The sequence below is a fragment of the Haliotis rubra genome, unplaced genomic scaffold, assembly GCF_003918875.1.
Source record: "Haliotis rubra isolate DU_JTF1 unplaced genomic scaffold, ASM391887v1 Scf2, whole genome shotgun sequence".
Lineage (NCBI taxonomy): Eukaryota > Metazoa > Mollusca > Gastropoda > Lepetellida > Haliotidae > Haliotis > Haliotis rubra.
In genome coordinates, this window is record NW_025766002.1 from 9,328,278 (window position 1) to 9,354,612 (window position 26,335).

The 26,335-nt window shown below is 39.8% G+C and overlaps 1 protein-coding gene across 1 annotated transcript in view; it reads left to right on the top strand.

Annotated features, from left to right (window-relative positions):
• LOC124275495 (RNA helicase aquarius-like) overlaps positions 1-26,335 on the top strand; it is an 82,699-nt gene that overhangs the window by 42,101 nt on the left and 14,263 nt on the right. Inside the window, 15 exon segments of the mRNA XM_046711079.1 lie at positions 1,316-1,496; positions 1,987-2,096; positions 2,399-2,534; positions 2,694-2,747; positions 5,276-5,431; positions 6,327-6,464; positions 6,984-7,055; positions 7,412-7,599; positions 7,812-7,983; positions 9,040-9,210; positions 15,787-15,872; positions 15,975-16,086; positions 16,927-16,989; positions 17,765-17,887; positions 20,127-20,198. Coding sequence (XP_046567035.1) covers positions 1,316-1,496; positions 1,987-2,096; positions 2,399-2,534; positions 2,694-2,747; positions 5,276-5,431; positions 6,327-6,464; positions 6,984-7,055; positions 7,412-7,599; positions 7,812-7,983; positions 9,040-9,210; positions 15,787-15,872; positions 15,975-16,086; positions 16,927-16,989; positions 17,765-17,887; positions 20,127-20,177 — 1,813 coding nt within the window. The 3' untranslated portion in view covers positions 20,178-20,198.

The window sequence follows — 26,335 nt, forward strand, 5'->3', positions numbered from 1 at the left end:
GACACACATAATGATGACCCCAGCACTACAGCTACTCCTGGATTTGAGTACACAACCTACCAACTACAGAAAGAGTAGTAAGAAATAGAAATAGCCACTGGTACTTCATGAGTGATGGAGGAATGTAGTATGTTTGAACATTTTCGGTTATTTATGGAGGTATCAGCTATGGAACTGGTGTGCACATCAAGGGGTGTATACAGGTTTTTACTTTAACATGTCTGTACACATGATACATTAATAATTCAATTCTTATCTTTAAATGTGTCAGCAAAAATGACTTCATGGATTTTTCTTTAAACCATAAACAGTGAGGTGAGGTGAGGTGAAATTGGGTTGAACGTTGTGCTTGAGAATATTTCGCTCATATGACGACGTGCATGCATGGGTATGTGTATGTGCGGCTGCTTGTACTAGCCCAGACTTAAGCTGGTTTTATAGTGCTAGCTCACTGAGATACCATGCCGCAGTGAAGCATGAATACCCCACTCAGACACATTATACTAACTCCGAGCCGACCAGTCCTTGTTGTACCCATTAATGCCGAGCGCCAGGCGGGGACCAACAAGTACCATATTTTAACGTGTTTTGGTATGATGCGGTCGGGGATCGAACCCGCGACCTTCCGCTCTCCGGGCGGACTCTCTAACCACTACACCACGGAGGCGGTCAGCAAGGGTAGGAAAGTCTGGTCGATGCAACAGTACTAAAACAGTAGCTAAGTACAGTGCAAACCTGATAAGTAAAATTTCAAGGGACTCGCCAAAATTGTTTACTTATCAGGTATTTTACTTATCCAAACTGATAAAAAACCTGCAAATGACAACCATATGCATGTATATGTATGCATATGTAACAATGAACCACTTATCAGGGCTGGCCTCCAGTTGTCAGTGTATTGTCAACTGCATGACGCCAGCGAGCTGTACGTAGGATGTTTGTTTAGCTGGAGACTGACACGTGCCCCTCATGTCGGATTATGTGGTAATCACTAATTTAGTTATCCAGTCTCTTTTGTTAAGTAATTTACTTCCAGGGACCGTGAGAAGACGTTTAGTTAAGCGGTATTGTTTACTTATCCGAGTTTAGTTAACCAGACTCTAATAGTGATAATTAATGAAGAAATTTGCCGGGACCAAAGAAAAGTGTTTACTTATCAGGTCTGTTTAGTTAAGCGGTCTTTACTTAGGTGGTTTCCACTGTATATGAAATCGGTGACATCATTATATGACCAGCCAGTCAGGCAGTAGATGTTGCTGACAGTGCAGTTCTGTATTTGTATCCACCGACTGATGCCTTGGGATGTTGTTGCCAGGAACTCCATCCGGTTCACCCCGACTCAGATCGAGGCTATCCGGGCAGGGATGCAGCCAGGGCTGACCATGGTGGTCGGACCCCCGGGAACGGGTAAAACTGACGTGGCGGTACAGATCATCTCCAACATCTACCACAACTTCCCCGACCAGAGGACGCTGATAGTCACACACTCTAACCAGGTACACACACCATATAGCATTGTGTCTACATCATGTCAAACTTCTTGATAACAGAAATGTTTTATATTTTGATCCAAATTTCTACACCTTTGGACTTGGTCTTCAAACCGTTTGGGCCAAGTTGTTCCAGAGTAGAATGATAGGTGTGCCAGAAACCTGTGACTGTTAGGTCAGTTCGTAAATGTGAGTCTATTCTATATGCCCCCCTGCTGTGACTTTGCTGGAATAGTAATGCGCTCTTGAGTTAAGTGTTAAGCATTAGTAATCTTTTTAAAAGGCTGCTTTTTGCAACATTCAAGCACTATACCTAGGGACACCAGTAATGGACTTCATACAGTGGAACCATTTTAGGAACTGAACCTGGGTATTCAGTGTGAGAGTTGAATCTTTAAACCACTTGGCTGCCCCATCCCCCTGTTTATTAAGAATACTTTTTACCCACGTCTATCATCTGTCATGCAGTTATATATGTATGTGGTGTGTGTTGTAGGCCTTGAACCAGCTATTTGAGAAGATCATGGCTTTAGACATTGATGAAAGACATTTGCTACGTCTGGGTCATGGTGAAGAGGCTCTTGAAACTGAGAAAGATTTCAGCAGGTAATCGATAATTCTTATTATATTTTTAATCATAGCAAGGATATTAGCATGAGCATGAGGAATTGCTGAAATGTTGAGTTTGAGATTGCAGGGTATAATTATCAGAAATATTGCTTCTGTAGTTAAGTTACAAAATAATAATAAATAGCAATAATAATTACGACTTGTATTCATTCTGTATAAAAATTGTAAATTGTAAATGGATAATCTTTCTATTGTATACAATTTCCATAACCTTTTAACAACTCACATTAGCTCCATAAGAAAAGCATCAAAATACTGATATGTTGCTCTGCTTGCAGATATGGTCGCGTTAATTATGTTCTGGCTCAGCGACTCGAACTGCTGGAGGAAGTGGCAAGGTTGCAAGGCAGTCTGGGAGTAACAGGAGATATGTCGTACACGTGTGAGACCGCTGGCTACTTCTATCTGTACCAGGTGAGGATGCACATTATACACTCTTGCGGTTGTTCAATTTTGACTTAACCTTAACAATAATACAGTCGTCACCTCTCCATGTCAATTCTATTTAACAATACAAATGTACATTATTATTGACAATAGAAAGTGATAATTCTCACTTAATCTGGGCTTCAGGTATTAGCAAGATGGGAAGAATTTCTGAGTAAGCTGAGAGCCACCAAGGATAAAGTAAGTATGGAAATTAATCTTATACTATATTGAATGTAAGCACTCTCCAGTTGTTTTCTGGCATTTCTAAAATTTATTACCAGAAGTGTTTTCGATGATTTATGCATGTTGCAATGTATTAATGTTCTATATTTCTCAGTCCCCATCCCCCCTGAATGGTCAGATAAGAATAGGTCATCAGTACCCCATGTAGTGAGTGAGTGAGTGAGTTAATAGTTAACGTAACATCGGCAATATCTCAGCCCTATCGTGTCGAAAACAATTTATACAATATAAAGAGAGAACATGTTGAAGATTAAAACCTGTCGACGCAGTACCCCATGTAAGAGCTAACTGAAGGTGTTCTGATGTTGGCATTGTCAGACCTAGATAATTACGTATCATCTTGTTACCAAGACCTGGATACGACCCGTGAAGATTCGGATTAGAATTGGTCTTCAGTAACCCATGCTTATTGTAAGAGTCGACTAACGGGATCGGGTGGTCAGGCTCGCTGACTTAGTTGACACTTGTCATCGTATCCCAATTGCGTAGATCGATGCTCATGCTGTTGATCACTGGATTGTCGGGTCCAGACTCGATTATTTACGGACCGCCATCATATAGCTGGAATATTGTTGAGTGCGGCATTAAACAACCAACCAACCAACCAACCAACCATGACCTGGATACAGGTTACTTGTACTGCCAGGCTAAATCTGACCAGTCGCATTGATGTAGCAGCAACATCACTGACTGCAGATTAAAAGAACTCACTCACTCACTCACTCACTCACTCACTCACTCACTCACTCACTCACTCACTCACTCACTCACTCACTCACTCACTCACTCACTCACTCACTCACTCTAATTTTCTATCTATCAATTAAAAAGCTGCAGTGACAAATTGGTTCATCATGAACCCATACAGCAACTAACAGATTGGGTGGCCAGGTTTCACTGATATATACTGAAAGGCAAAAGAAACGTCGTATGTAGATGGGATAGTAACTGGTGGAATAGATGACTCTGTGGTTAGAAGAAACAAGGACACAATGAAAAGATAACAGAAGTTTGTTTGACAAACATTTGTTTATTAAGGCATTTGGTGTTGTTTGTCACATCCGATTCACCGATGACATCATTGGAAGGAACCGTAACCGGAAGGAATCGGGTGTGACCACCATTTGCATTCACAACTGCAGCACACCTCCTGATCATAGAGTGCACGAGGCGATTCACATAGGCCATAGGAACCCGGTCTTGGTCTAATGTCATTGAGGCGTCTTTGGATCTCATCCCACAAATGCTCTATTGGGTTGAGGTCTGGGCTCAGGGTTGGCCATGGCATGGTTTCCACATTATGCTGCTTCAGAAATGCTCCAATGAGTCTGGCAGTATGTGCACGCGCATTGTCCTGCTGGAAAACGTGACGCCGATGACGTGCAAAAAACGTCACAACATGGGGCCATAGGACTTCGTCGATGTACTGGGCAGCTGTCACACCATTCCCTCTTCCTGGACAGAGATTCTATAAGATTACAGGCCTGATTTTCTGGTTAAGTCTGATGCCACCCTATACCATAATGCTCTGACTACCCCAAGCGTTTCTCTCCATCGCGCACTCATCATTGAAGCATTCTCCTCTGCAATGCCAGACCCTAGTCCTCCCATCAGCTGCAGATACGCAATAGCAACTTTCATCGGAGAAGATAATAGTTCTCCTCTGGCTCTGATGCCAGTGTTGTCTCTGTTGTGCCCAGTGTAGACGTTCATGGTGGTGACGTTGCGTTAGCACTGGACCCAGGGCAGGACGTCTACAGCACAGGTTGCTGGCTTGGAGGCGTTGCCGAATGGTGCGATCACTGATTGCTCTTTTGTGGGTGCCAATGGTGTTTCGAGCTGTCTCTGTTGCCTTGTTGAACCGGTCTTGCAGGTGGTGACAGAGGATCTGACGGTCCTGGCAACAGGTGGTTACCAGGGATGACCACTGCATGGACGGTCATCTGTGCTGTTGGTGGTGTTGAACCGCTGTCGGAGACGTTGGCAATGACAGTAACACGTTGACCTGCGTGTAGACGTCTGATGGCCTGTTGACATTGATACTTTGTTAACCTAGGCATAGCAGCTGTAGTCAGGAAACAACTGAAGGATCGGTAGTCAAACACGGAATTTATACCCTGTTCAATGTTGCGTTTGGTTGAGCTGTTCCTTGTCCAAAAACAGTGAAACATTTTGAAACCATCCAAAAAGTTGGTGCGTTGTACAAACTTATCATTTAGTCTTCGAATCATGTTTTTTAAATGTTGTTTTTAGCCATCAAATAACAGCCAATCAATCAAAATACATCATTGATACCAAATCCATAATCTAAAAAATACGACGTTTGTTTTACCTTTCAGTATATATGCTATTATATCCCAGTTGCCTAGATCTATACTAATAATGTCCATCACTGGATTTTCTTCAGTGCAGCATCAAGAAGCAACATTTTTTCTAATTAATGTTTTCACAGTTCTTATCAGGTGCATGAATATTTGTTGCAGGAGCAGAATGTGAAAGTGATCGATGAGATATTCCCCTTTAAGAAATTCTTCGACAATGCACCGCAACCTTTGTTCAAGCGACGCAGCTATGCAGAGGATCTGGACATCTCAGAGGGATGCTTTAGACATATCAAGAAAATATTCACACAACTGGAGGTAGGACAATGTTATCTACTCTTACGTTGATATACTTGTAGACCCTGTGGGCATGAAAGTATAGGTTCCTTGTATCCCCATGTATCCTGTTTATCCCATGTATCCCTGTATAGCATCTCGTATACCATGTATCCTGTTTATCCCATGTATCCCTGTATAGCATCTCGTATACCATGTATCCTGTTTATCCCATGTATCCCTGTATAGCATCTCGTATACCATGTATCCTGTTTATCCCATGTATCCCTGTATAGCATCTCGTATACCATGTATCCTGTTTATCCCATGTATCCCTGTATAGCATCTCGTATACCATGTATCCTGTTTATCCCATGTATCCCTGTATAGCATCTCGTATACCATGTATCCTGTTTATCCCATGTATCCCTGTATAGCATCTCGTATACCATGTATCCTGTTTATCCCATGTATCCCTGTATAGCATCTCGTATACCATGTATCCTGTTTATCCCATGTATCCCTGTATAGCATCTCGTATACCATGTATTTAAAACTTACTGATCTACCTTACACACCCACACATGCCCACACTTACATACATGCATGCACGCACGCACATGCACACGCACACACACACACACACCCACATACACACCTACACCCACGCATGCACACGCACACACACACACATACACATGCACGCATGCACGCACGAGCGTGCACGCCCAACTACAGAACCACCTACCCCCCAACCTACCCAAGATCACAGGATCTGTAGAGATAGTATTGTGGACTCGTGTATAAACCCCCTCTCTATCCCGCATCAGCATGTTCCAAATGGAGTCGACAGAACCAATGGCTGGTGTTTGACTCTCTTGTTGTAACTGTACTATGTAAGCATAGCCAGCAGTCCACACACATTCTCTCCCTCCAGGAGTTCCGAGCGTTTGAGTTGTTGCGGAGTGGAGCTGACCGAGCCAACTACCTGCTGATCAAGGAAGCCAAGATTATTGCCATGACCTGTACCCATGCTGCCTTAAAGAGGAGGGATCTCGTCAGTGTGGGCTTCAAGGTATGTGCTTTTGTCACATTACCCATATTGTCGTATTATTATTATAGGATATTTATATAGCGCACATATCCACGCACTAGTGCATGCTCAAGGCCGCTGGTATTTTTTCCCTCGATCATTGGATGTCAATCTCAAAGGCACATCGCATTATCAATCTCAACTCCCTGGGGAGTATTTCCTTCTCTGTTCAGGCTTGCTTACATTTAATCATCTTTTTTGGTCATGTTAAATCATAATAAAATTACCTTGCACAGACAAAATAATGAATTATTGAAAGCGATTGATCTATACCTCAAAATACGTAGATATTTTTGTTTGGAATAGAGATGATATTCAAAATTTAAACTGAAAGTAATATGAATTGTTTCTTTCCAATTTTTCAAAACGTTTGGGTCTTGGGATGAGTATTTAATATGAAAAGAAACTATAGATTTTGCTGGTATTACTAAGGATTTTATTACCAGTATTATTATAGTATTGAGAATACCTGAATGTGCCCACGCGCTGTTCTGTTTGCAGTTTGACAACATTCTGATGGAGGAAGCAGCACAGATTCTGGAGATTGAGACCTTCATCCCTCTCCTGCTGCAGGTACAGTGCACATGTTCGGATGAATAGGTCCCATTACATGTGATCTGCTAACCAAACATTTCTTTTAGGTGTGTTTCCATAGGTGAAATGGGGTTTAACCTCGTACTTACGAATATTTCGCTCATATGACGACTTGCATGCGTGTGTATGTGTGGCTGCTTGTACTAGGCGAGACTTAAGCTGGTTTTATAGTGCTAGGCGCACTCACCAATATTGAAAATATATACCGGGGTATGTGGGAATGGTTTAATAAATGGAACAGATTTCGCGGGCGTATGAAAGGACAAATATGGATCATATGCTCATTACTGACTCATTCAGTTACTCAGTATTTTGATCTGTACCTCCTTCACCAGAACCCAGAGGATGGTAACAACCGCCTGAAGCGATGGATCATGATCGGCGACCACCACCAGCTGCCCCCCGTCATCAAGAACATGGCCTTCCAGAAGTTCTCAAACATGGAGCAGTCCCTCTTCACTCGGCTGGTCCGACTTGGAGTGCCAACCGTGGACCTAGACGCACAAGGGAGAGCCAGAGCAAGGTAAGTTTTTCTCTGTTGTCATGGGAGACTTTGTGTTCCATCAATGGACATAACTAAGTATATGGCTGACTCCCATTCACACAACATGCGTGCGTGTGACTCAACATGAAAAAAATTATAGAACTCTGTTTTGACTGGTAGTCGTAAGATAAACATATAATTTGCCTTCCAGTTTACACTTATAAATTAATGAATGTCCCTTTGTCCCCCAGTTTGGCCAGTCTGTACAACTGGCGCTACAAGAAGCTGGGGAGTCTCCCCCACGTCCTCAACCGTCCAGAGTTCCAGATGGCCAATCCAGGCTTTGTGTTTGACTATCAGCTGGTGGATGTTGGTGACTTCAATGGTGTTGGGGAGTCGGAGCCAAACCCATACTTCTATCAGGTAGGTCCGGCTTGTCATCACGCTGGTGGTAGTTAGCAGTAGACATGTCTCAACTAAAGTACTGCTACAACTGTGCTCCAGTCACTCATCAAATGACTTCTTTCATGGTTTAGTGGGTCAAGCCTCTGCCTGGAGAGAGGAAGGTCAAATGTTTTGATTCCAGATATACCAAAAGCAGCGTTTAAAATTCCCACCTGCCCGACCGTCTAGAACAGTCTGTTTTCATCTCGGACGGTCAAATTTCAAAAGTAGCCTGTCCGGTAGTCTGGTAGATATTTTTACCCAGAACAGTAAATATTACATAATATCAGACAGGCTCTCTTGTCGTCAGTTTCAGGTGTTTAAGATATTATGTTAAACTTCTTACGATTGGACAGTTCATGTTACGATTACCAATCACAACACGTGTACTTTCAGTTTACCTAAACCTGGTGAATTGCCTGTTAGTGCTATGTAGTTCATTGCGATGCCTACAAACAGTAAAGTTTTCAGGAACCTGCTTTTCTTTTTCTTTTTTTAATTTTTTCTTTTTATTGCTGAAAACCGGACAGGCAAGTTTGTATCCGGACTGGTAATTGTTTACAGTTAACAGTCCGGCTGTCTGGCTTGGAATTTGTTTAGTTTTAAACATGCCAAAAGACATGAATAGATGACTGTGTGGATTAAAGTATACTGATGTGAATGAGCTATCCATGCTAAACTGATGCAGGGTATCTCAAATAACTAGCACTTAAGTTGCAATATAGTGCAGCAATCTTGAACATGACATTAAACATTCAACATGGGTTTCCTGATCTCAAATGGTTATATTCACTGTTGTTTGAGACAAAAACACCATACCGCTGTGACCGGATGAACTCCTTAAGTTACGTCAACAATGAGTTGATATCATGTAACATTTTTATGTTTGGCTGCAAACAATGAAAGCAATAGCACATTTGGTGAGAACCAGACAAGTGAAGCTAAGCTATAAGTGGGATTTCCTGGCAATTATTCCACCGCCATGCATGCTGCTATGGGTACTCTAACCATTGTGAACCCACTTATCTGTTGTAGAACTTGGCAGAGGCGGAGTATGTCGTGGCTCTGTTCATGTACATGCGGCTGATTGGCTACCCTGCAGAGAAGATCTCCATCCTTACAACATACAACGGACAGAAACATCTTATCCGAGACGTCATACACCAGCGCTGCGGAGACAACCCATTCATTGGCAGACCTCACAAGGTGAGACTTGTTATGGCCGTACAGTGCAGTGTTGACACATTACTTAAAATGCAGTTATTCCTTAATTTGTTTGGATCTATTATTTTATTAACATATGTAAGGTCTTTCCATATAGTCCCTTGCATCTGACTAGAGTGAGTCAGTGAGTTTAGTTTTACGCCGCTTTTAGCAATATTCCAACGATATCACAGTGGGGGACACCAGAAATGGCCATCAAACATTGTACTCATGTGGGCAATGGAACCCAGGTTTTCGGGGTGACAAGTGAACGCTTTAACCACTCAGCTACCCTACCGCCCTGTATCTGACTAGAAAATATATGGCCATGTAAATCCTACCCCAAAAGTTCAGTTGTCAAATTCTTAAGTGAAATATCGTTTTGTTAGAGCAGTACAATGAATAGCAACAACCTCAAGTCATAGAACTTGCTGTTAATGAATCTGTTGATACAACCTGTATCACAGCTATCTGTAGATATGTTAATGATACTGTTGATACAACCTGTATCACAGCTATCTGTAGATATGTTAATGAATCTGTTGATACAACCTGTATCACAGCTATCTGTAGATATGTTAATGATACTGTTGATACAACCTGTATCACAGCTATCTGTAGATATGTTAATGATACTGTTGATACCACCTGTATCACAGCTATCTGTAGATATGTTAATGAATCTGTTGATACAACCTGTATCACAGCTATCTGTAGATATGTTAATGAATCTGTTGATACAACCTGTATCACAGCTATCTGTAGATATGTTAATGAATCTGTTGATACAACCTGTATCACAGCTATCTGTAGATATGTTAATGATACTGTTGATACAACCTGTATCACAGCTATCTGTAGATATGTTAATGATACTGTTGATACAACCTGTATCACAGCTATCTGTAGATATGTTAATGAATCTGTTGATACAACCTGTATCACAGCTATCTGTAGATATGTTAATGATACTGTTGATACAACCTGTATCACAGCTATCTGTAGATATGTTAATATGTTAACCTGATACTGTTGATAATGATACATACCTGTATCACAGCTATCTGTAGATATGTTAATGATACTGTTGATACAACCTGTATCACAGCTATCTGTAGATATGTTAATGAATCTGTTGATACAACCTGTATCACAGCTATCTGTAGATATGTTAATGATACTGTTGATACAACCTGTATCACAGCTATCTGTAGATATGTTAATGATACTGTTGATACAACCTGTATCACAGCTATCTGTAGATATGTTAATGATACTGTTGATACAACCTGTATCACAGCTATCTGTAGATATGTTAATGAATCTGTTGATACCACCTGTATCACTGCTATCTGTAGATATGTTAATGATACTGTTGATACAACCTGTATCACTGCTATCTGTAGATATGTTAATGATACTGTTGATACAACCTGTATCACAGCTATCTGTAGATATGTTTATGATACTGTTGATACAACCTGTATCACAGCTATCTGTAGATATGTTAATGATACTGTTGATACAACCTGTATCACTGCTATCTGTAGATATGTTAATGATACTGTTGATACAACCTGTATCACTGCTATCTGTAGATATGTTAATGATACTGTTGATACAACCTGTATCACAGCTATCTGTAGATATGTTAATGATACTGTTGATACAACCTGTATCACAGCTATCTGTAGATATGTTAATGATACTGTTGATACAACCTGTATCACAGCTATCTGTAGATATGTTAATGAATCTGTTGATACAACCTGTATCACAGCTATCTGTAGATATGTTAATGATACTGTTGATACAACCTGTATCACAGCTATCTGTAGATATGTTAATGATACTGATACAACCTGATCACAACCTGTTGATCACAGCTATCTGTAGATATGTTAATGATACTGTTGATACAACCTGTATCACAGCTATCTGTAGATATGTTAATGAATCTGTTGATACAACCTGTATCACAGCTATCTGTAGATATGTTAATGAATCTGTTGATACAACCTGTATCACAGCTATCTGTAGATATGTTAATGATACTGTTGATACAACCTGTATCACAGCTATCTGTAGATATGTTAATGATACTGTTGATACCACCTGTATCACAGCTATCTGTAGATATGTTAATGATACTGTTGATACAACCTGTATCACAGCTATCTGTAGATATGTTAATGATACTGTTGATACAACCTGTATCACAGCTATCTGTAGATATGTTAATGATACTGTTGATACCACCTGTATCACAGCTATCTGTAGATATGTTAATGATACTGTTGATACAACCTGTATCACAGCTATCTGTAGATATGTTAATGAATCTGTTGATGCACAACCTGTATCACAGCTATCTGTAGATATGTTAATGATACTGTTGATACCACCTGTATCACAGCTATCTGTAGATATGTTAATGATACTGTTGATACAACCTGTATCACAGCTATCTGTAGATATGTTAATGATACTGTTGATACAACCTGTATCACAGCTATCTGTAGATATGTTAATGATACTGTTGATACCACCTGTATCACAGCTATCTGTAGATATGTTAATGATACTGTTGATACAACCTGTATCACTGCTATCTGTAGATATGTTAATGAATCTGTTGATACAACCTGTATCACAGCTATATGTAGATATGTTAATGAATCTGTTGATACCACCTGTATCACAGCTATCTGTAGATATGTTAATGAATCTGTTGATACAACCTGTATCACAGCTATCTGTAGATATGTTAATGATACTGTTGATACCACCTGTATCACTGCTATCTGTAGATATGTTAATGAATCTGTTGATACAACCTGTATCACAGCTATCTGTAGATATGTTAATGAATCTGTTGATACAACCTGTATCACTGCTATCTGTAGATATGTTAATGATACTGTTGATACAACCTGTATCACAGCTATATGTAGATATGTTAATGATACTGTTGATACCACCTGTATCACAGCTATCTGTAGATATGTTAATGAATCTGTTGATACCACCTGTATCACTGCTATCTGTAGATATGTTAATGATACTGTTGATACCACCTGTATCACTGCTATCTGTAGATATGTTAATGATACTGTTGATACAATCTGTATCACAGCTATCTGTAGATATGTTAATGATACTGTTGATACCACCTGTATCACAGCTATCTGTAGATATGTTAATGATACTGTTGATACCACCTGTATCACAGCTATCTGTAGATATGTTAATGAATCTGTTGATACCACCTGTATCACTGCTATCTGTAGATATGTTAATGATACTGTTGATACAACCTGTATCACTGCTATCTGTAGATATGTTAATGATACTGTTGATACAACCTGTATCACAGCTATCTGTAGATATGTTAATGATACTGTTGATACAACCTGTATCACAGCTATCTGTAGATATGTTAATGATACTGTTGATACAACCTGTATCACAGCTATCTGTATATATGTTAATGATACTGTTGATACAACCTGTATCACAGCTATCTGTAGATATGTTAATGAATCTGTTGATACAACCTGTATCACAGCTATCTGTAGATATGTTAATGATACTGTTGATACAACCTGTATCACTGCTATCTGTAGATATGTTAATGATACTGTTGATACAACCTGTATCACAGCTATCTGTAGATATGTTAATGATACTGTTGATACAACCTGTATCACAGCTATCTGTAGATATGTTAATGATACTGTTGATACAACCTGTATCACTGCTATCTGTAGATATGTTAATGATACTGTTGATACAACCTGTATCACTGCTATCCGTAGATATGTTAATGATACTGTTGATACAACCTGTATCACAGCTATCTGTAGATATGTTAATGATACTGTTGATACAACCTGTATCACTGCTATCTGTAGATATGTTAATGAATCTGTTGATACAACCTGTAAAACAGCTATATGTAGATATGTTAATGAATCTGTTGATACCACCTGTATCACAGCTATCTGTAGATATGTTAATGAATCTGTTGATACAACCTGTATCACTGCTATCTGTAGATATGTTAATGATACTGTTGATACCACCTGTATCACTGCTATCTGTAGATATGTTAATGAATCTGTTGATACAACCTGTATCACAGCTATCTGTAGATATGTTAATGAATCTGTTGATACAACCTGTATCACTGCTATCTGTAGATATGTTAATGATACTGTTGATACAACCTGTATCACAGCTATATGTAGATATGTTAATGAATCTGTTGATACCACCTGTATCACAGCTATCTGTAGATATGTTAATGATACTGTTGATACAACCTGTATCACAGCTATCTGTAGATATGTTAATGATACTGTTGATACAACCTGTATCACAGCTATCTGTAGATATGTTAATGAATCTGTTGATACCACCTGTATCACTGCTATCTGTAGATATGTTAATGATACTGTTGATACAACCTGTATCACAGCTATCTGTAGATATGTTAATGAATCTGTTGATACCACCTGTATCACAGCTATCTGTAGATATGTTAATGATACTGTTGATACAACCTGTATCACTGCTATCTGTAGATATGTTAATGAATCTGTTGATACCACCTGTATCACAGCTATCTGTAGATATGTTAATGATACTGTTGATACCACCTGTATCACAGCTATCTGTAGATATGTTAATGATACTGTTGATACAACCTGTATCACAGCTATCTGTAGATATGTTAATGAATCTGTTGATACCACCTGTATCACAGCTATCTGTAGATATGTTAATGATACTGTTGATACAACCTGTATCACTGCTATCTGTAGATATGTTAATGATACTGTTGATACAACCTGTATCACAGCTATCTGTAGATATGTTAATGATACTGTTGATACAACCTGTATCACAGCTATCTGTAGATATGTTAATGAATCTGTTGATACAACCTGTATCACAGCTATCTGTAGATATGTTAATGAATCTGTTGATACCACCTGTATCGCAGCTATCTGTAGATATGTTAATGAATCTGTTGATACCACCTGTATCACAGCTATCTGTAGATATGTTAATGATACTGTTGATACAACCTGTATCACTGCTATCTGTAGATATGTTAATGATACTGTTGATACAACCTGTATCACAGCTATCTGTAGATATGTTAATGATACTGTTGATACAACCTGTATCACAGCTATCTGTAGATATGTTAATGATACTGTTGATACAACCTGTATCACAGCTATCTGTAGATATGTTAATGAATCTGTTGATACAACCTGTATCACAGCTATCTGTAGATATGATAATGAATCTGTTGATACAACCTGTATCACTGCTATCTGTAGATATGTTAATGATACTGTTGATACAACCTGTATCACTGCTATCTGTAGATATGTTAATGATACTGTTGATACAACCTGTATCACAGCTATCTGTAGATATGTTAATGATACTGTTGATACAACCTGTATCACAGCTATCTGTAGATATGTTAATGATACTGTTGATACAACCTGTATCACAGCTATCTGTAGATATGTTAATGAATCTGTTGATACAACCTGTATCACAGCTATCTGTAGATATGTTAATGAATCTGTTGATACAACCTGTATCACAACTATCTGTAGATATGTTAATGATACTGTTGATACAACCTGTATCACAGCTATATGTAGATATGTTAATGATACTGTTGATACAACCTGTATCACAGCTATCTGTAGATATGTTAATGATACTGTTGATACAACCTGTATCACAGCTATCTGTAGATATGCTAATGAATCTGTTGATACAACCTGTATCACAGCTATCTGTAGATATGTTAATGATACTGTTGATACAACCTGTATCACAGCTATCTGTAGATATGATAATGAATCTGTTGATACAACCTGTATCACAGCTATCTGTAGATATGTTAATGAATCTGTTGATACAACCTGTATCACAGCTATCTGTAGATATGTTAATGATACTGTTGATACAACCTGTATCACAGCTATCTGTAGATATGTTAATGATACTGTTGATACAACCTGTATCACAGCTATCTGTAGATATGTTAATGATACTGTTGATACAACCTGTATCACAGCTATCTGTAGATATGTTAATGAATCTGTTGATACAACCTGTATCACAGCTATCTGTAGATATGATAATGAATCTGTTGATACAACCTGTATCACAGCTATCTGTAGATATGTTAATGAATCTGTTGATACAACCTGTATCACAGCTATCTGTAGATATGTTAATGAATCTGTTGATACCACCTGTATCACAGCTATCTGTAGATATGCTAATGAATCTGTTGATACAACCTGTATCACAGCTATCTGTAGATATGTTAATGAATCTGTTGATACAACCTGTATCACAGCTATATGTAGATATGTTAATGAATCTGTTGATACAACCTGTATCACAGCTATATGTAGATATGTTAATGAATCTGTTCATACCACCTGTATCACAGCTATATGTAGATATGTCTGTGTGCCTGTAGCATACAGGTACGTGTAATCGTGTCATAATTTACTGGTAATCATGTTTTGTCAGGTGACTACTGTGGACAGGTACCAGGGTCAGCAGAACGACTACATCTTGTTGTCGCTCGTTAGGACCAAGACCGTCGGACATCTCAGGTACGTGGAAAAGAGAAACATTACATGAAGGTTGAATAAAGTTTTGACCATGTAGGCAACATTTGTTTATTGCACTTTTAACGCCTACTTTTTATATTCTAGAGATGTCCGCCGTCTGGTTGTGGCTATGTCCCGAGCTCGACTTGGTCTATACATCTTCGCTAGAGTCGGTCTCTTCAGCAACTGCTATGAGCTTACACCAACATTCAACAGGGTAAGTTGGCTTTACACCAGGGTATGTTAGTCTTTACACCAACATTCAACAGGGTAAGATGGCTTTACACCAGGGTATGTTAGTCTTTACACCAACATTCAACAGGGTAAGATGGCTTTACACCAGGGTATGTTAGTCTTTACACCAACATTCAACAGGGTAAGATGGCTTTACACCAGGGTATGTTAGTCTTTACACCAACATTCAACAGGGTAAGTTGGCTTTACACCAGGGTATGTTAGTCTTTACACCAACATTCAACAGGGTAAGTTGGCTTTACACCAGGGTATGTTAGTCTTTACACCAACATTCAACAGGGTAAGATGGCTTTACACCAGGGTATGTTAGTCTTCATACCTACATTCAACAGGGTAAGTTGGCTTAACACCAACATTCAGCAGAGCAAGTTAGTCTTTATACCCTCACCCAAAAATGTTGTTGGACTTACACCTACAGCCAACATGATTAATTACGAGAGATATTTGGCAACATGGCCAACCAACAGGGCAAGTCAAAGGAGGTAATTCTGGTGCCTTCATCTACATTCAACTTGGTTAGTCAACTAACACTACAGGGTTGTTTGTTTGCTATGCTATTCTGTATGTTGACAGAACTGCTTTGATAAACTAGAGAGGCATTGGTTGCTGCTCTGCTTGTCAGCAGGAATTTCTTATTAATCCTCCTGTTTATCAAATTTTAATTTTTTAGCTTTGATTTCTAAATAGGGCTGAAAATATCAATGCATATTATCTTTCAGATGTGTATATGTTAAAACCACAATGCACTAAACAGATGTATTGTTAACAGCAGAATGTATTTTCATCTTTGTTTGTTCCACAGTTAACGTCCCGACCTCTGAAGCTTCACATCGTGCCCCAGGAGGGGTTCCCACCCGGGAGACAGGTGAGACTTATTAACTACACCTGTGTCCAACTGTTAATTCAAATGTCTATGTTACCTGCAAATATAGCTATGTAAATTGAAGGACCCGTGAAATTACTACATTTAGAAATATTTCCTCTTGCCAATATCATGTTATGGGCAATCATACAGTTGTACGAATGATAGTGTGTGTCTCATCTTCGGGGGTTGTGGGGTAGCCAAATGGTTAAAGCTGAAGACCTGTTGGATTCCCCATGGGTACAATGTGTGAAGCCCATTTCTGGTGTCCCCCGCCGTGATTTTACTGTAATATTGCTTAGGGACCGTTCATAATTTGTGGCTAGGGCCCCCCTCCCCTTTCCATATATTTAAAGCATAATTTTTAAATATTTTTATGTACAAAATTGCTGAACCAACCCCCCTACAAACATGTGTACAAAATTGATGACACCCCCCACACACACCTCCCGAGAACAATATGGGTGACCCCCCCTTAAAATCATCATCACCACCACCACCCCAGCCATAAATTATGAACGGAACCTTAAAGCTATACTCACTCACTCATGAACTCATGAACTCACTCATGAACTCACTCATGAACTCACTCATGAACTCACTCATGAAAACCCAATAGCTGATTGACAGCATTCACTCACTAACTTGCTCACCTAAGGAAGATTCTTTTCTTGACACTAGAGGTTGGTGTAAAGAACAAGGACAAGTTGTTTTGGATGAAATTGTTTTTATACATTCTGAAATATATACCTGACCTGAAACACTGTTACCTCCACAGGTACAAGAGCGTCCAGACAGCACCCCGCTAGTCATCGATGACATGTCACAGATGGCCCAGTTTGTGTTTGACTTCTACAACTCCAAGGTTGACATGCTGATGAGACAGAGAGGCTTTACCAAGGTTAGTGCTGATAAACTTTCTAAGCTATGAAAATACACGGGCGGTGAGGTAGCCTAGTGGTTAAAGCGTTCACTTGTCACGCTGAGGACCAGGTTTCGATTCTCCACATGGGTACAATGTGTGAAGCCCATTTCTGGTGTCCCCGTCGCTATATTGCTGGAATATTTTTAGAAGCAGCGTAAAAACATGCTCACTCGCTCGCTATGAAAATACCCACGCCCCTTCTGACATGTATGCTTCTGTAGACAGGGTAAAGAACACTAACAACCGGAAACCGGAACCCTTAGCAGTTGTCATAAAACCTTAGCAGTTGTCATATGAAAACATTTGGGTGTTCTCAACTTCTTGTGAGTAGTAGGGCGGTGGGGTAGCCTAGTGGTTAAAGTGTTGGCTCGTCACGCCGAAGACCCGGGTTCGATTCCCCACATGGGCACAATGTGGGAAGCCCATTTCTGGTGTCCCCCGCCGTGATGTTGCTGGAATATTGCTAAAAGCGGCGTAAAACCAAACTCAGTCAGTCAGTCTTGTGAGTAGTGGATGGTGGGGTAGCCTAATGGTTAAAGCATCCGCTCGACACGCTGAAGACCCGGGTTCGATTCCCCACATGGGTGCAATGTGGGAAGCCCATTTCTGGTGTCCCCCACCGTGATATTGCTGGAATATTGCTAAAAGTGGCATAAAACCATACTCACTCACTCACTCACTCACTCTTGCGAGTAGTATGTACCAAGACTGCAGAAGATGTTTGTATTTGGACATAGACCTGTTTGTTTTTGAACTAGAACTGTAAATTCATGTTCATTTTGTAAAATGAAATATGACTGAAAAGGGTTTTTACATGTTAGATTGTAGTATGTGAGTACTGCTGGTGATCTTTGGGGCATGTTCCAGTGATCAAATACAGTCGATTACAGTCAATCTGTTGCCTTATGACTACACATTCAGCGATTATCAATTCCTTATTCTCAGCCTCATATTTAAGAGTCCATGATCCAACATATTCAACATACTCAAAGTACCCTTGTATTTATTCAGTGGATAAACCTATGGACATTTTTGGTCCCAGCAGCCTTAACTGGCCTTAAGTGGCGATCAGAGTGATCATATAAGGGTAATGCTATTTTTTAGGGCATTATCATTTGAGGAAGCCCTAGGTGTTCCATCAACTGCCCGACGAAGTGCAGTTGTTAAGGTTAGCACTGCTAAAGCGTGAATTTGGGTTGCTTTGACTTGTTTGCCCCAAAGCCAATGTCAAATGAACCGTCAGCCCACGCACCCACTATGACGTCACTTGACAACAGAACAGATAGTGGCCCATCGTTAAGGTTGAGCGGTCCAATATCATTTGCAGCGGCGGGCAAATTTCTGATAATAGGAGGGCCGTTTCATGATAATTCCATGTATTTTAGCTATAATACATGATAATGTATCAATGTACCCATATGGTGTAAATTGCTGCTAATATCAATCACTGTATTGTTTGGTCCAGATTTATTTTGTAAGTGCTGCCATTTTATAGCAGGAATATTTCTAAATGTGGCATTGACTACAAACACACACAGAGAGAACGCTTGTTTGTGTTTTATTAGATGATTGTTATTGTATAGTTACTGTTTTCATATTTCATAAACCTACAAATCAAAGCAGTGTTTTACGATCAATCCAACCCAGTTTCAAAACTTCTAACATAGTGAACATTTCAACTTTTAATTTCACTCTTTTGTATTATATACTTATTGAAGCTGCAGTAAAATATACTGTAACAGTCATCAGAGGTTTTCATCAGACATGGCAAGGAACTGATACACTTTAACTCTGTGTGTGGAAATAGTTGTCTGCAGCTAGCTTATCAGCAGGTTTACGATCCTGTAAAGAGTAAGGAAATGCTTCACTATTTCATCACGCTTAAAATCCCTGTATTTTTGTGATTATTAAACATAAAAAAACCCATAATGTCTACGTTGAAATAAGTTTCCAGTACTTGCAAGGCACACTTTTGTTAACACCATTACCTAGTGACCACATTTATCACATCAGACCAAAAATGATCATGACATGCACATGGACAATTTTGAACACGTGAATGAACTAAATGCACAGTATGATTGAAAAAAATGCATTTTGGTTTCAGAAAGAAACGTGTGTGCTCAGGCTCATCTAAATGGGAAGTGTTTTATTCTTTACAAGTGCTCTGTGGTAGATGTGAAATACAATTCATCTCTCTCTGCCTGTGTTTCAGCCAACACGACTGCGACAGCCTCCTCAGAATAAAAAAACTCCAGCAGAATGAACAAGAAGGTGTTATTATCAGGTATGTGATTATATTTCCTTTGATTTCAAACATTAACATTCATCCGTTCTTATCAGAAGACTTGCGGTTCAGCTAAGTGACTTGACTGAGTGAGTGAGTGTCACCATGTTTTAATTGCCGTGACTGATTCTAACAATATCACTCAGAGAAATTATTACATGAGCAAGCTCTCGCTCGAGCAATACATAATTTTGCATGAGTTTCGTATAAGTCGTATGAGACACTTGCTCGAGTGTCATAATTTCTTTATTATCCATTTTATTCATGTACATTTGTGCAGTAAAGCACGGTAAGCAAGTGTGATGGCCCTCTTCATTGACATCACATTCAATTGTTTAATGGCGTCACAGACGACGAAATACAGAAACAATGGTTGCTAGGCAAAAGTGATGTGTGCATATGTGCACAGAGGATATATATGACACTGGTTATGTTTCACCATATGGGTAATAAACTGGTATATCTCCTCCTGACTCCATTATTAACAGAGTGCTGTCATACTGGTCTAATGTTGTGAAGTCGAACGACAAACAAATATTTCATAATAATAATAATAATACTTTATTATTAAAGCGCCTAATATCCACAGTAGAGATGCTCAGTGGTGCTGTGACAATATTGGGGAAGGAAATAGTTCATATAGGTTTTACAGAAAGGCAGCAGTGAACAGATGGGTCATACGCAGATGCAATTATGAAACAATTCTGAGCAAATTAATCAAGAAAGTGTCACCAAACTCTCTCATATCAAGGGGCGGTGGGGGTAGTCACACCGAGGACCTGGGTTCGAATCCCCACATGGGTACAATGAGTGAAGCCCATTTCTGGTGTCCCCCGCTGTGATATTGCTGGAATATTGCTGAAAGTGGCGTAAAACCAAATTCAATCAGTCAGTCAGTCTCTCATATCAAGGGACTGAAAAGGAAAGTGGTATTATTTTGTTCAGTAGTCTGGATGGTCAGCTCAGTGAAGACTGCTACAGGGTCCCACCTGGCCAGCTGCCCATCTGACCGGTAAACATAGCTGTCAATCAACAGCATCAGTAAGAGCATGGTTCACAGATTAGGTTATCCTGTGTTCCTGGCCTGGCTGAACTGTTTACACTCTACAACACAACACTGTAACTTAATGATTAAATGCTGACAAAACACTTCGCTCTTCACTGGGGTACATGGAAATCTGTTAAGCCCGACAAAGAGAGTGAGGATTGGAAGCGTTCTGATTAACCAAGCCTTATTGTGAAATTACTAAAGTTTGCAGATAGAATATTACTTTAAGGTTGGGAATGGGTGGCCCAGTAGTCTATGATGCACACCATTAACCATGCCAGAAGTCATGGATTTGGCTCCAAGATTCACAGTGTCTATGTTGACTGAGTGCACCATAGTGTTAAATGTCCAAGATGTTCACCACTTCAGGCTTTGCTCTTGTTTCTGAAATACTGTTAAAGGTGTCTGGATCGAGCCCACCTGTGACCGGGTATAAAAACCTTGGAGTCAACTTTGAATGCAGACTCTTTCAGTGTTGTCACAGCCCCTAGTGTACAGTACACAACCCTGTGCACTTAAAAGAACCCAGGAATCCGTTGGTATATAACCAGATGGTGGCCACATGAATACATGCAAACACCTAGTTGCGGGTAGAGCAACGTGCAGTAAAACTTGGACAAAGTACTGTGACTATGTGTCCCAGTCCACCCAGCTGTGAATGGGTGCCTCGTTAGGATGAGAAAGCCACAATAACTCGGTGCGCCTAGTGGCTGCAAGAGTTGTATACTCCCCAGGGAGTTGAGAGTGATAATACGATGTGCCATTGAGATTGACATCCAATGATCGAGGGGAAAAATATCAGCGCCTTGAGTATGCACTAGTTGCCTGGATATGTGCGCTATATAAATATCCTATAACAATAATAATAATAAAGCAATGTATAAACACCACTCACTCGCTCATGTTTGTCAAACCGCATCCAAGGGAGGTAACTCTAAATCTCACTTCCCGTGCAGTTTGGTGACTACAGCAATCTATACTTTATGGGCATCTCAGTCATTTCCTGCCTCTGAAAATCACATGAAACCCATCACAATCTACTGCCACATAAAATTATACAGGTGTAGATATTCAGTGTTCAAATCATCAAGTCCTCACATCAAGAACAAACAATATTTCAGGAAGAACTAGAGATATGTTCATTTGCACCACCACTTTTCACCATCAAGAAGATAGCAACTCTCTTAGATTTTTTCCTGACATGTCAAAGGAAGAAATCATTTCTGAACATATGTTAGGTGTGTGAATGTCTTAAAGCCTCTGTGAGTCTGTGATCTGTATATTAGAGATAAACCGAATGTGTGTTGACCTTTGTGGAATGTTATCAGCAAATCAAGACAACTTTCAACATTTTGAGAACTGAGAAGATTTATCTGCTAATTAATGCATTGAAATATGGTTGCTATCAAAAGGAAATAAACCATTAATTAAGATAATCGTGCAAAGGGACTCTTCGTTGTCAACACGTTGCCAGCTATGTCATCAAATCAGGGGCAGATAACACGTGATTATTATTGTAATAGAATGTAATAAATGCTTTCCATGGTGTCTCTACTATGGTTCATGGGTTTATCTCATTCCCAAAGGAAGGTATGGCATCAAGCCTCAGAAATACAGATATCCTGTAACTGTGTCTTGAAGCCATGTATTGCATCTTCTGGATGTGCCCTGGAAAATGGTTACACTACCAGTTCTGGGAACATAATTAAATTTCAAGCTTTTAGACATTTCTGGTATGAGTGTGGTTCATGTCCTAGGCAGAAGAATATATGAGCTGTGGCACAATAGTTTCAAGCTGGTTGACTGACTGTGACAGAATTCATTGATCAGAGATGCCAACCTCTACGATTTTATCGTAGTCGTAGCCTCAAACTACGACAATGCGATTGAACTAGAAATTCTACGAAATTTGAAGAAAATTCATTACAATTCGGATATGTAGACAATAACATATATATTTTCGTCGATTATATACATTGTCACAATAAAAGATAAGAAATGTAAGGCTGATAATTTGGAAATCTGCTGTTGGAGGTATGTGAAATTAAAGCTTCACTCTTGATTAGTGTCATATTATCTTTCTCAGCATCCATCATGATTTTAAGTATTTAGTTGACTTCTAATTTTATGGTCAAAATAATTTTGATCCTTGAAACTACCATTTGCAACACTTTGGGGTTGGCATCTCTCAGAGTATTTTGACCACTCAGTTCTAGTAGTCTTGACCCTGTTCCACAAAGCGATGTTAGTGCTAAGGTGATCATAACTCAGATGTCTAAACAAAGACTTACAATCATCAGAGGACTAAGATCGTTTTGTGGAATGGATTCAGGATCTTGAAAGCAGAGAATCCTGGGGATCTTCTCAGATCCCAAGTTACAGTATTCCCAACTAGACTGGAGTTGCATCTGTTGGGCATGCCACTCACTCACTCACTCGCTCACTCGACCACCTCCGTGGTGTAGTGGTTCGAGCGTCCGCACGGAGAGCGGAAGGTCGCGGGTTCAATCCCCGACCGCGTCATACCAAAAGACGTTAAAATATGGTACTTGTTGGTCCCTGTCTGGCGCTCAGCATTAATGGGTACATCAAGGACTGGTCGGCTCAGAGTCAGTATAATGTGTCTGAGTGGGGTATTCATGCTTCACTACGGCATGGTATCTCAGTGGGCTAGCACTATAAAACCAGCTTCAGTCTGGGCTAGTACAAGCAGCCGCACATACACACACACATGCATGCACGTCGTCATATGAGCGAAATATTTTCAAGCACGACGTTAAGCCCAGTTTCACCTCACCTCACCTCACCTCACCTCACCTCACCTCACCTCACTCACTCACTCACTCACATCCTACGGTTTGTAGATCAGTATAGTGAGTAAAAGAGAAAAGTCACATATGAAATGAAGGACAGCATAACAAGTACGGTAGATTATCACAGATTTTGTTCTAAACTGGTAATAGAATTTTAAAAGATACAACTTTTATTAGACAGGACAATATACAACCAGCCTACAGATCACAACCAGCACCACACTGGAGACCATGTGTATTTATGGTACCTCTTCTACCTGTATGGTACATCAGTTAGATTTACACCACCCCACTAGTTACCTGAAACTGTCAGCAAGTAAGCCGAAAATCAAAACAAGCAGTTATTCCTTGGTTAAAAGCCTGTTAGAAATAAAGATACTTTGAATGATGGTGATTTACATATCTTCCAAGCTAATCAGAGATATGTTAAGGATTCCAGACAAAGTGCCTTTGGCAGGCAAATTGGGAAAAACATGTTGTGTTGCTCATCACTCGGTGTTTTATCTTTAAGTGGCATTTAGAAGCTGGAGTAACAATGCTGACAGACTTACAGATGTACCAAGTTTTTTCATTCTGATACAGATGCTACTACCTTTATAAAGTGAGAATTTGATAACGATACCAGCCTCTGGACTGCAGCATCATGTTGAAAGTGATTATTATTTGGGGATTAACGTGCGCTTTCCGACTTAATTCGTATTTTGCATGTTGAAATCTGTAAGTCAGGTACTAGGATGGTCAGCTGACTTGTATATACCCGGGTAACTCATGCTGTAATGGTGGTAAGCCTGACTCCCTCCCTATAAGGCTGTGTACTCTGAACTCAGAACAGATTAGGGGCGGTAGGGTAGCCTAGTGGTTAAAGCATTCTCTCGTCACGCCGAAGACTCGGGTTTGATTCCCCAGATGGGTAGAATATGTGAAGCCCATTTCTGGTGTCCCCTGCTGTGATATTGCTGGAGTATTGCTAAAAGCGGCGTAAAACCATACTCACTCACTCAATCAGAACAGATTAGTAATGACCATGCTTCTATGTATACAATTAAACACTGTTTCTCTTGATGGTACTATTCCCAATAACATCACAATAAATAGACATGTACAGTAGCCATAGTTTAGTTTAAACATGTTTTATTCACAAAGTGAAATGGATCAGGAAAACTTCATACGACATAAAACCTCTCTCCAAGAATATTCGCCATCACAAATTGCGTGACAAACAACAGTGTATGAAATAAGGCCCGTCCGACCGCCCAAGACGGGCTAGATTTCTGCCGGACACGGTCTAATTTTACAGTTAGCCAGCCCGATGGACGGGTGGAAAAAAGTATTCAAATATTCCACTGGCACTGTCTATTTAGTATTTAAGAAGGACTGGTTAAATCTCTTCTGGGCTGGTAAGTTTTTGAAGTTACCAGCCCAGATGTCGGGCTGGGTTTTTGGCTTATTTCATACACTACAAACAACTATGAGATTGAAGGGGAAAATGTTACAATACTATAATACAACAGGTACGTGTAAGAAAACTGCTGTGATGTGTTTAAACAAAAACTTTCATTTATAAATATTAGTGGTATAACGGTACGTTTTAGCATGGTACAGTACGTATTGCGGTACAAGGCCTTCGGTTAGGTCCGTTTTGGTTCGGTATATGAGATATGATCATAATGCAGAAAATTGACAAGAGCCAAACCATACATTTTTTAATAACGTGGATAAAAATATAACCATAATCTTTGTTATTTTGAATGAACAAAACTGTCATTTTATGACTAGACAGAAATGACAGTACGAAAACCGAAAATACCGAATGTGTCTGTGTGTCTGACAAGGAGCAGAATATTGTTGGCATAAGACACAGTGCGAGATAGTGTGTCTGTCTGTGTGTCTGACAAGGACCAGAATATTGTCGGCATAAGACACAGTGCGAGATAGTGTGTCTGTCTGTGTGTCTGACAAGGAGCAGAATATTGTCAGCATAAGACACAGTGGGAGATAGTGTGTCTGTCTGTGTGTCTGACAAGGAGCAGAATATTGTCAGCATAAGACACAGTGCGAGATAGTGTGTCTCTGTGTGTCTGACAAGGAGCAGAATATTGTCAGCATAAGACACAGTGCGAGATAGTGTGTCTGTCTGTGTGTCTGACAAGGAGCAGAATATTGTCGGCATAAGACACAGAGTGTGTGTCTGTCTGTGTGTCTGACAAGGAGCAGAATATTGTCAGCATAAGACACAGTGCGAGATAGTGTGTCTGTCTGTGTGTCTGACAAGGAGC